The 11,688-nt window shown below is 48.1% G+C and overlaps 1 protein-coding gene across 3 annotated transcripts; it reads left to right on the plus strand.

Annotated features, from left to right (window-relative positions):
- Positions 1–844: 844 nt before the first annotated feature.
- PAQR8 (progestin and adipoQ receptor family member 8) lies at positions 845–11,093 on the plus strand. Of its 3 annotated transcripts, none has more exons than XM_083606713.1 (2): positions 845–1,127; positions 8,220–11,093. In XM_083606713.1, exon 2 carries the CDS (start codon positions 8,244–8,246, stop codon positions 9,300–9,302), a length of 1,059 nt encoding a protein of 352 aa, XP_083462839.1. In that variant the 5' UTR covers positions 845–1,127; positions 8,220–8,243; the 3' UTR covers positions 9,303–11,093. The 3 variants fall into 3 exon arrangements, with proteins under 3 accessions (XP_083462839.1, XP_083462837.1, XP_083462838.1); XM_083606711.1 differs by having other exon boundaries at positions 974–1,127; positions 8,210–11,093; XM_083606712.1 differs by lacking the exon at positions 845–1,127 and adding an exon at positions 1,610–1,627 and having other exon boundaries at positions 8,210–11,093.
- The last annotated feature ends 595 nt before the right edge of the window (positions 11,094–11,688 follow it).

An 11,688-nucleotide genomic window follows, 5' to 3' on the forward strand; every position in this document is an offset into this window, starting at 1 on the left:
AAGCAATCTGTGACAGGGGTTCTCAAAGGGTGTGGCAAGAGAGGATGACAAGATTCATGAGCAATCATAAAATATCTAAACATTCAGTGTAGGATCAAAATGAGAGCAAGAGCATCAAGTGGTTCATGTTCTTATGTGGCTGCATTGTTTTATATTTTCTGGATGTCCCATGATCGTATTCTAACATAGTTGTGTTCTATGTTACAAATCAAGCACTGCTGGGAGTTGTTCATTTGTTTCCCAGTGTATTTCCTATCAATAAAAACATCAGTGCTGCGCAAACAAATTCCGAGTGTGGCCCAGATAAAAATGTTTGGGAACCACTGATCCTTTTAAACTCGGGGGGGGGGGGTTGATGAGTAGTTTTTTGGTTGTTGTTCCTTACTACGGTATTTTTGTGCTTTTATATTGAAAACTGCCCCATGATCCTTAAATGAAGGAAGAGAAATGCAATGTATAATAATAATATAATATAATATAATATAGAAATGTAATATATAATAATAATAACCAGGAAGGCCAACTTGAATAAAATATTCGGGTGGGTGGGAGGTAAGCCCCGCCCACCTAATCGATCACATGATGCGGTGCACACACATTATTTGAATGGCAATGCCCATCAACTTTGGAGAGTCCGGCCCCCCTCAAATATTTTACTGGAGGGGCGGGCTGAAGGGATCTCGGCTCCTATGATAACAAAAACAACCATACTTTCATAGCCTGAAGAATTTCATCATTCCCACACGACATCTGTTTCTGAGAACTCAGAAGTCAGCCCAAAAAGCAACACCCCCCACCCCGCCCCCGCTTGTGGTTGTGCGCCGCCAGCAAGCCCTGGTCCGCGTCGCCTGGCGCGCAAGAGAGGTTTCCCCCGACGGCCGGGCGCGCAGCTTCGTGGGCCTCGGCGGGGCGAGAAGCCCCTTTCCGGAGGAGGAGCCCGGCCGGGGAGGAGGAGGCGGAGGAAGGGGCGCGGCGGCCGAGAGGGAGGCGCCGGCAGCTCGCCGGGCAGCTTCTGGGCACGGCGGGCGCCCCGAGATGCCCTTCTTCGGGGCCGGGATGGAGGCTCCGCCGCGCACCCCCGGCAGCTGAGCGGGCGCCGCGCATCGCCCACCTACCTGCTGCTCCAGGTGAGCTGGCAGCGGGAGTGGGGGGGGGGCTGTCCAGAATGCTCTCCAAGCATGTGCAGAGTGCCGTTTGTCCTCCCGCAGTCAAGCGCAGCGCAACGCTCGGGCGCAGTCGAGGGCTCCCCACCCACCTTTTTAAAAAGCCCCCCAGGTCCGTTTGCATCCCGGCCCGAGGCCAGGTGAGGCGAGGGCTCCGGCGGCAGGATCCCACCCCGCAACCCCGCCGGATGATGCCCGTCTCTCTTGCCTGGCGGCCCCTTGGCGCTTCGCCGCAGGTGCCCAGATGCCCGGAGAGGAACGGCTGAAGGGCGCGGAGGACTTTGCGCACAGCCCCGCCAGGGCGCCTGGCGAGGTCTGCAACGCCGCTGCGAGGAATCCTCAGCAAAGGGCGCTTGCTGCGTTTTCTTCGGTCCTCTCTGCCCGCGCCCGGGCTTGTCTTTGCGCACCTGCGTGTCCTGTTTGCGTTGCCTCTCTCTTTCAGCTGCGTTGCGCGGTGCCTGAAGGTGGGCTTTTGCCTCGGTTTGTCCTTAGCGGCGAATCTGGCGCTCACCGTCCTCCACAGTCAAGGAGGAAGGCGAGATGGGCTGCCCTTCATTGCTCAGAGAGTTGGTCCTTGGGGGGGACGATGCAAGCCCTTTCCTACCCAGCTGGCGCGTCCTCATCTACCCCCTGCAATTAATTGCAGGAGATCCCACTCGAGATTACTTAAGTTGGATCACATTAACTTGTTGACCGGTCTGTTGGTGCTCACAGCGGGGCGGGGGGTCTCTCCATAATCTTTCAACACAGCCCCATTGAATTGTAACCTGCTCCGTTTATTTTTAATATGGAATATTGTTGTTTCTTTAATAATTGCCAAGAGTGCAATTTTGTGTGTGTGTGTGCTTTGATGAGGGAGATGAAGGGAGGTTCCCTTGCAGTTTTCTTCCTGGATTATCTAATTGCCCATCAAATGCTACACACACAAGACCCAGGAATCTTGAGGCGGCCTAGATTCTTGCTTGTATGCAAGAATCAAGCGCTGGTTGGAAAAGGAACAGGTCAGTTTCCCCGCTTCAAAACTCCCAGCCAAAGGTGCTCGATGAGCTGTGTTGGCAGCCTAACTTGTCTCTGGGCGCAGATTTTCAAACCCCTGGATGGCTTGGGCCTGTTGCCCTGTTATTGCTTGCACAGAGGAAGTCCGGGCTCCAACCTTCAAAGGTTTATAATGTCATTGGTTAGGTGTGGCAAGTCTTCAAAAGGAGCGCTTTGGAGGGAACTGGAGAAAAGGAAAGCGATGAGGTTATAAAAGCATCTCATGTGTACAAGTTGCAGAATCAACAGTGGTAGAATTTACACAAAAGCTCTTACAGTTTATTAATTAGGATTAGTGTGATACTCCTAGTAAAAGGGTAAAAGGAAGGAATGTTAACTTATTCAATTCTCCATAAACAGTATAAGAAGCCACATATTTGGCTGAAAAACCATGCAAAGGAATCTCCTCCTCATCATGCACTTTTGTTTTTAAGTTATTTTTGGTACTTAGAATAGTAGTTTTGTTTTTCTTGAGTCAATTTTGCAAGTGGGTAAGGAATGCATTATAATGACTTTTGTTGACTTTTTTTACGCTGTTACAGCCTTTCAGCAAATATTTCCTCTGTTTATTTGCGGATTTAAAGTTTTTTCCAGCTTTTGTGTAAATATAAATACACTGGATAACTTATCTTTTTACTGTTTTTTTCTGAATGCATAATGCTTTTATATATTTTTTGTTGTGGATCGATTATCTTATGGAGCTCCTTTTTCTTACACACTTTCCAACCCAGTCTCCTGCTAAGCCCTTACCACAATTTCAGGCATAGTGCAAAAATTAGGAATGAACTAACTAATCAATTATTTCTCCAGCTACAGTCACTGACAAGTTCATTCAGCCTCATTTCTCCATCAAGATGATTTTTTAAATTAAAAAAACTGCATTAAAATGTGAATCTAAATATGTATTTCTAGAAATACCCACCACTAGATATATTTTCTCTCACAATACTAATCTTCAAATACATTTTGATATATCTTTTGAGCAGAGAACTGTGCCACCATAATTGGAGAACTGCAAGCTGCATTCTGATCCACACATTATTCCAGGAGGTGTAAGTCAGGTCAGCTAATACTGGAATTAAAGTCCTATGGTATAGGTTATTCCCCTGAGGAACCATGAATCGCTCAGTTCTCTGCTGGAGCTTGCAGAGGTTATAGAATTGAACTTAGCCTGTGCCAGATTCTAACAGTGTTCGCTCATATACAGCATTTCTGTGAATTCAGACTTGATTGGCTTTCTGCGTACCATGCAATCACAGTTATCACTGGAGTGTTTGCAGTGGATTCTGCTACATGCAGCTTTGCATGAGAATACATGCGTTCAAGGCCCAGGGGTCAGCAACCTTTTTCAGCCTTGGGCCAGTCCACCGTCCCTCAGACCTTGTGGTAGGCTGGACTGTATTTCGGGGGGGAAATGAACGAATTCCTATGCCCCACAAATAACCCAGAGGGACATTTTAAATAAAAGGACACATTCTATTCATGTAAAAACATGCTGATTCCGGGACCATCCGTGGGCTGGATTGAGATGGCGATTGGGCCGCATCCGGCCCCCGGGCCTTAGGTTGCCTACCCCTGGTTCAAGCCCATCAAACAAATGAATCGTTCCAAGTTGCAAGGGGTGCTGCCAAGCCTTATGAGGAACAGTTGAGGGAGACAGGTATGTTTAGCCTGCAGAATAAGAGACTGAGAGGAGATAGGAGAGCCATCTTCAAATATCTCAAGGGCTGTCACATGGAGCAAACTTGTTTTCTCCTTCTAACCTGAACCAGTGGCTTCAAATTACAAGAAAAGGGTTTCTGGCTAAGCATTAGGAAGAACTTTATGACAGTAATGCTTGGCAGTGAACGGACTCCCAGAAGAGGTGCTGGACTCTGATTCCTGGGAGGTTTTTAAGCAGAGGTTGGAGGGCCACCTGTCATGGATGCTTTAGCTGAGATTCCTGCATTGCAGAGGGTTGGACTAGATGACCCTCAGGGCCCATTCCAACTCAACAATTGTGATTTTATGTTGTGAACCACCCTGAGACCTACGTTTATAGGGAGGTATACAATTTTTTTTTTATAAATAATAATAATACAGTGCTGTGATTTTGTGATTATAACTGCTGTATTTTGCCCTTGCTTCTTTGCTGTGTCCTACTAGGAGTCCTTGAGGGACGCGGGTGGCGCTGTGGTCTAAACCACAGAGCCTAGGGCTTGCCGACCTCCCTGCGACGGGGTGAGCTCCCGTTGCTCGGTCCCAGCTCCTGCCAACCTAGCAGTTCGAAAGCACGTCCAAGTGCAAGTAGATAAATAGGTACCACTCTGGCGGGAAGGTAATCGGCGTTTCTGTGCACTGCTCTGGTTCGCCAGAAGCGGCTTAGTCATGCTGGCCACATGACCCGGAAGCTGTACGCCGGCTGCCTCAGCCAATAAAGCGAGATGAGCGCTGCAACCCCAGAGTCGGTCATGACTGGACCTAATGGTCAGGGGTCCCTTTACCTTTACTAGGAGTCCTTATCTGCTACTATTTTGTGATTTTAGGCATCTGTACTATTCCTATGTTTTGTAGCGGCCATTGCATCACACACAAATAAAATCAATCCTACCACCATAGAAAACGTTTAAAAATAATTAAAAAGTTGGGGGAAATGATTTGCCAGTGTACTGCACCTAACCTTTTTCTAAACTAGAACTCCTTCAGATATTTTGGGGGGAGTATTACATAGACCCCCCCTCCCCCAAATGCTAAGCACAGCAAAACAAACATAGCTACACTGATACTTCTGGAAACACGTCTAAAAGTAAAAACAGTGGACTGTTGAACCATAGAAATGCCAAATTCTGTACTCCTTAGGGAGACATGAGCATCACTTTGTAGATGGGAGTATATGAGCTCAGTATCCTGTTTTAGTACTGCAGTCAGCCAGATGTAATTGAGAATTGGTTGCCCAATGCCAGATGTATTATGCAAAAGACACCTTACAGAATTCTAGGCAGACCCACCTGATAGATGCTTTCTGTTTAAACTGACTTAACAAGTTTTAAAAGCTCTTGCAGCTGTGAAGATGAGCTTGAAAGTGTGTGGTCCATGCTTGGTGGCATTGTAGAAGCTGTGTGGAAGGACCTTGGGGGGGGGTGATTGGGGGGGTATTCTGGCTATAGCAACACCCATTTTATCCTCATGTTCTTTAATACGTGCACCAGCTAGTTGCGCCTCCCCCAATCTCTTTCATTTGCATCGGCTAAGTTACTCAGACAAGTTGCACACAAATGCTGTTATTTGGGAGTAGCCAAAATAATTCAGCTCTCCGAAGGATAGAGGGTAAGCTGAGGCTGAAATAGATGCCCTGCAAAATGAATATAGCTGTTCAGCAAACGGCTTCGCCCACGCAGAAATGAGAGAATAGAAGCTTTGTGGAAGTGAAACAGTGAGGGCTGCTGACCTTGGGCTTTTCAGTCTGTAATATTAATTGCTTTCTGCTTTGTTCATCATCACCACATGACTGCTGAAAACTGGCAAGTTGTTCTTGTTTGCTAATGTCCTGGAATTTTCTCAAATGAAGGATTCAATGACCGCTGTTGATTTTTAAATATTTTTTTAGCTTGTTTTCCAACTCTTCAGTGTTTTCTTGATGTTCAGATATTTTCTGAGAAATCTTGACTCTTAATTTAACTCTTCTAACACCAGTGTTTTCATCAAAACACCACAGATGCACTGTACTTGTTTTGTTCTACATATCCAAGCAGCATGAGATGGTTATCTGTGGTCATGGGAAACTTGTAGAACAGATTTTCTTAGTGTAATTGCGATAAAGAAAATGTGTCCTTTGCACCTGCTAATAATGAACTGGGAGAGGGGGGAGTTATGTGGTTCCTAATAACGCATTTAGCATCGGTTTGGACCTTAGTACTGAATGGAAACTGTGTGGAAGATGCTGGCATTAGAAAGCAAGAAAACAAGCGGATAGAACAAAAAACCAATGAAAGCCCTCACAGGGTTAGCCGTCATCATCCAGACCTTTTGATTTTGTGTTGGGAGGGGAGGGGGGTGAAGTTGAGTATGGCTGCTCTTTCTATTTCAGGAAAAGATGAAACAGTGATTTCTGAATTAATTTAAACTTCAAAAATGGTTGTTTTGAAAAGCAGCTCTGGTTGAGGTGGATGTGAAAATTAGGCTCCCTTTTGCTGGAACTTCGTTTTCAACAGTGGAGGAGTGGGAATTTGGTAACATCTGTGAAGTAGGTGGAGGAAATTATTTGACTTTCACAGGAGGGAAGAGTTAGCAAATTATTACGTGGTCAGAGGGCCTTTTTCTCTTCCCCTTTCCTCCTTCTTCTTTTAAAAAAACATAATTTGATGCTTGAAGCAGCTAGGAATTGTGACTTCTGCTACACACTTTCAAAACAGAGCAAGAAATCACCATGTGCATTGTACTGAGGGGGAGTGGGGAGATGGCTGCCTTGGCTATTGTAATTGTAAGCTAATTATCCACCCTCTTGGAAGTCCATCTTTCTCACTGGATTGTCCATCTCACGCTCCTGCTCTTCAGGAGGGTTTCTGCACAGGCAACAACCTTTGCAGTTTAGCTGGACTGATACTTATGACCTGGCCTTAGTAAGATGCCAGCGTGAAGCAGCTGGAGGTGTAATACAAAAGCAAGGAACACTAGGCTGCCAGCTTTTGTTGTTTAGTCGTTTAGTCGTGTCCGACTCTTCATGACCCCATGGACCAGAGCATGCCAGGCACTTCTGTCTTCCACTGCCTCCCGCAGTTTGGTCAAACTCATGCTGGTAGCTTCGAGAACACTATCCAACCATCTCGTCCTCTGTCGTCCCCTTCTCCTTGTGCCCTCCATCTTTCCCAACATCAGGGTCTTTTCCAGGGAGTCTTCTCTTCTCATGAGGTGGCCAAAGTCTTGGAGCCTCAGCTTCAGGATCTGTCTTTCCAGTGAGCACTCAGGGCTGATTTCCTTCAGAATGGAGAGGTTGGATCTTCTTGCAGTCCATAATTCAAAAGCACCCATTCTTTGGCCATCAGCCTTCTTTATGGTCCAGCTAAGAATGCCAAACAATGAGGCATGCTGAGAGGATCTTGCCTTCAAAACTGAGGAGCACAATGATCTTTAATAGTTGCTTATCTCCCCACTGGGGTGTTAGGGGAGGGGTAGTACCTCTGGTGGGGGACATGTCCTGCTCCTTCCGGAATGGCTTGGTCCACACCCTGCGCTCAGCTCTCACCTCAGGCTCCTAGAAGCTGTCAGCATGCAACAGCAGCCACACCTCCAAAAATGGCTTCGACTAGCCGGCTAAACCAGGTGAGGGAGCTGATGGGTCTCAAACCCTCTGTGGGCTCTGGCTGATTGAGTGGACAAGACCAAGATTGGGTCCAGTGGTCAAGAAGGTGGCTTCTACACATGCTGTGAAGGGACATGAGAGCAGATGGGCCTCCTCGATGAGCTACCTTCCCAGGTTGCTGAGCCCCATCTGCCCCTCAGTTTCCTTTACAGGACGTGCAGAAGCCTCCTTTCTGACAGGCATCATGGTAAGAATGCATACGTTTTAAGTTCCTTGGTTCCTTGCTTTGCAAGATCTGTGAATGGGAGCGGGAGTCAACGAATACATTCCATCAGCGGAAGCCCTGTGGAAGTGCTTCTGCAGGAGGGCTTTCTGCCCCCAAAATTGCCTCAGGGAAGTTGAGGGAGCTGCCAGAACTGTACATGGAGGATCATTCCCTCTGAGAAGCTGAAACGCTTGCCCAGATGCAACCATCGCCTTAGCTTAACGTTGAATTCCTCCTAGGATGTGTGGTTGTTTTCTTAAAACAAGTTTAATAGCAGCTTTGCACAGGGGACGAAGGAGATCATACACAGAAGACTTGAGTTCCACCCCCCTTGCTCCTGTCTTCTGTCCATACTTCTTAGATGTTGTGTGACGCAAAGTGACATACACAGAGACTATGAAATATCTGTCTCTGCTTATTTCCAGTTCCTGCTCTTGCTAATGGCTTCTCTTTCTCTTTTCGCTTCAGGGATCCACAGGACCTCGCCACACACTTCGGCACGATGACAGCCATCCTGGAACGGATCAGCACCTTGTCCGTCAGTGGGCAGCAACTCCGCCGACTCCCAAAGCTCTTAGAAGAAGGCTTCCCCAAGATGCCTGGCACTGTCAAAGAATCGGATGTCCCTCAGCTCTTCCGGGAGCCGTACATCCAAGCTGGGTATCGCCCCACAGGGCAGCATTGGCGCTACTACTTCTTCAGCCTCTTCCAGAAGCACAACGAGGTGGTGAACGTCTGGACCCACCTGCTGGCCGCTTTGGCTGTGCTGCTGAGGTTTAATGTTTTTGCGGAAGCAGAGGCGTTGACTTTGGAAGTCCAGTCCCTGCCCCTCTTCCTCTTCGTCCTCTCCTCTGTCACGTATCTCACTTGCAGCCTCTTGGCTCATCTCTTGCAGTCCAAGTCCGAGATGTTCCACTACACCTTCTACTTTGTGGACTACGTTGGGGTCAGCGTCTACCAGTACGGAAGTGCCCTGGCCCATTTCTATTACAGCTCTGATCAAGCCTGGTATGACAAGTTCTGGCTCTTCTTCCTGCCGGCGGCTGCCTTCTGTGGGTGGCTGTCCTGCGCCGGCTGCTGCTACGCCAAGTACCGCTACCGACGCCCTTACCCCGTCATGAGGAAGGTGTGCCAGGTGATCCCAGCAGGGCTGGCCTTCATCTTGGACATCAGCCCCGTGGCGCACCGTGTGGTCATGTGCCACCTTGAAGGTTGCGAGGAGACGGCGGCCTGGTACCACACCTTCCAGATACTTTTCTTCCTCGTCAGTGCTTATTTCTTCTCCTGCCCGGTTCCCGAGAAGTACTTCCCAGGTTCCTGCGACATTGTTGGCCATGCCCACCAGATCTTCCACGCCTTCCTGGCCATCTGCACACTCTCCCAGCAGGAAGCCATCTTCCTGGATTACAAGAACAGGCGAGACATCTTCCGCAGGCGGCATGGACCCCTCTCCGTCATTCTGTCCTGCGGCTCCTTCTTTGGCTTAGTGGCTTGCAGTGCTGTCACCGCACACCTCCTGCAGCGCAGGATCAGGGTGGAGCTGGCCATAAAGGAATCTTGAGGGATCGCCGTGGGGACAGGGCTCAGGCCCGGCCTGCTTGAAGGAAACCAGCAAAGATGAGCTGCGTATAAATACTGTATATAAGTAAATTAACAAAGGGAGTTGCCTCTATAAATTATAAACAAGGAATTGCTTGCAGTCTGGAACTACCATAAAAAATGCTGCCTTATGTCCTAAACATTTTATTTTTTTTACTGCAGTGTAATAGTTGCTGGCCAAAGAAGCTTTTTAGGCAGATGTTTCTAAGTTGTCCTGAGTTACCTGCTGAAATTTGTATGTATGTCAAAGAGAAGTGGGAACGGATAAATAATATAAAAGGGAAGTACCACGGAATCGCTCATTTACAAAGGCACAATTCTAACTGAAATACTAAATCTGTGTCTGTCACAATGGATGTCAGGGTTCACGTACCTGAAAACCAAAAGTAGGAGTGTGTGTGTGTGTGGAGGGAATCACTGCATATAGCAAAGTAGCATGTCAGGGAGAAGACCAGACCAGACCAGACCAGACCTCATCTACTTGCCATGCTGCTGCAGGAGTTTTGTTTTTGTTATGGCAGGCATTTAATAGTTTGAATTGCTACCTGCAACTGGAGACAGCGCATCATAAATACAGATTTATGAACTCAGGAGAACTGGGTTGTAGTTCCAGGTATATGGTGAAGATTGACAGGGTTCAGGGACATAACCCAGTTTGGTCTGTTCCATTTTAGTTACCTGTGGCCTTGAGGCTTGAACTTCCTCCTGAGTTGTAAATTTCAGGAATAAATATTTTACATGTCAGAGATAGTGCAGACAGGAGTAATGTTTGGTCTCAGTGATCTGTTTACCACTCTGATTTAGGTATTTGTGAATTCACAGCTCTTTTGTGGGAGAGAGTGAGCCACCTTTTCTTCTAGTAAGATGCCCTGTACTAGTATGTCCAAATTCCGTTTTTCGTCTGTGGGTTCCTGCTTGTTTAATCACAGCAAACGATTCCCCCATAGCAAAAGAGAAACCTTCCTCTAGGTGTGTATCCTCCCCCCACACCTCTGTCCCTCACCTCACCTCCTGAGTTGGTGAAGGGGAAGCAAGGTAATGTAGCCATACATGCAATTTTATCTTGCTCATATAATCTGTTGGCTCTCACATTTTTTCTTCCGCTGTTGAGATGTTTCAGATAGTGCAGCCGGCTTCCCTCTGCAACTCGCTTGAAGGATCTTGGGATGTGGAAAATAGGAGGGGAGAACATTTCAGCAGAAGAGATACAAGAGAAAGGGAGGGGTGGGAGTGCATTTTGATGGGGTTCAGCTGACTGTGAAGACTGGTTTTGACAGGAGCCCTATGACCATAAAATTGCCTTCTTCTCCATCACCCTCCTGGATCCTCTGATTATGCTCTGATTGTGAAGGTCTGTAGCTGCCATCTCTCTAGAAAATACAAGATCTTTTGTATCTTCCAAAGACTGTTATTTTTGTGTAGCCTAGTTCCTCCTTAGCCCATTTCTGTGGTCTCCACTGCACACTCCTGTTCAAATCAGCTGTCGGGGTAATGTGGTGAGACTTTTCTTCTCCCTTCTTTACCTTTACACATAGCCAGAGGGGGGCTGGCGATGTCTTCATCTGATGCACATTGCCTGTTTGGCTTCCCCATGCCTGCAACCTCTCCCCACAGCTCCAAAGAAGCCGTCTTTGTTTGTGCAGTGGCTGTCTCAAATGTACACACCTCCGCTTAACCACAAAATTAACGTGACTTACGTTTTGAAATCAGATGGAAATTGGTTTGTAGAAAACTACAAGATAGATATGTGTCAGAGCTACCCTAGGTCCCAGCTCACAAAGGACCAACGCTGCTTCGTTGTTAAGTATAAAAGTCTTTATTGGAGTTCAGTTTCACTTCCAGAGCCGCAGCGCGCAGCCCCACGTCTAAAGTCTCAGACCACTGATGCTCCGTCTGAGTCTCCTCCCCCTTGACACCAATCTAAGATTTTAGCCTTGCTCCACCTTCTCCGCTGCTCCTTCCTCCTCTGGGTCCGCCTGCCCGCCGGGGTTCCGCCCTTTCTAGCCTCTTCTCCCGCTGATTCCCCTGAGCCTTCTCCCTCCCTCCGGCGGGCTTTAGGAGCTGGTTCCCCATCTGGGTCTCCTGCTGTTCCGCGCGCCTGCACATTTGAACTTGGCGCGCGCGCCCAGCCAGCAGCTTTCCTCCTGACCGTTCCACTGCTGCTGTCACTGCTTCCCCCTTCGGGGGGGCTAGCTGCAACTGACCTCCCCTCCGTTGGAGGCGTGGTCAGCCCTGACTCCCTCTCTGGAGGAGACACTGCTCCTGACACATGTGACTCCTCCCCCCCACTACGCTCTGGTGGGGAAACTGGTCCCGATCCTCCACTGCTGCTTTGGGGTTCCCCTCTG

The sequence above is a fragment of the Podarcis filfolensis genome, assembly GCF_964270895.1.
Source record: "Podarcis filfolensis genome assembly, chromosome: 3".
Classification (NCBI taxonomy): domain Eukaryota; kingdom Metazoa; phylum Chordata; class Lepidosauria; order Squamata; family Lacertidae; genus Podarcis; species Podarcis filfolensis.

Excerpts from the sequence above, each read along its gene's own strand:
- PAQR8 (XM_083606713.1), top strand. The coding sequence starts at position 8,244 with ATGACAGCCATCCTGGAACGGATCAGCACCTTGTCCGTCAGTGGGCAG.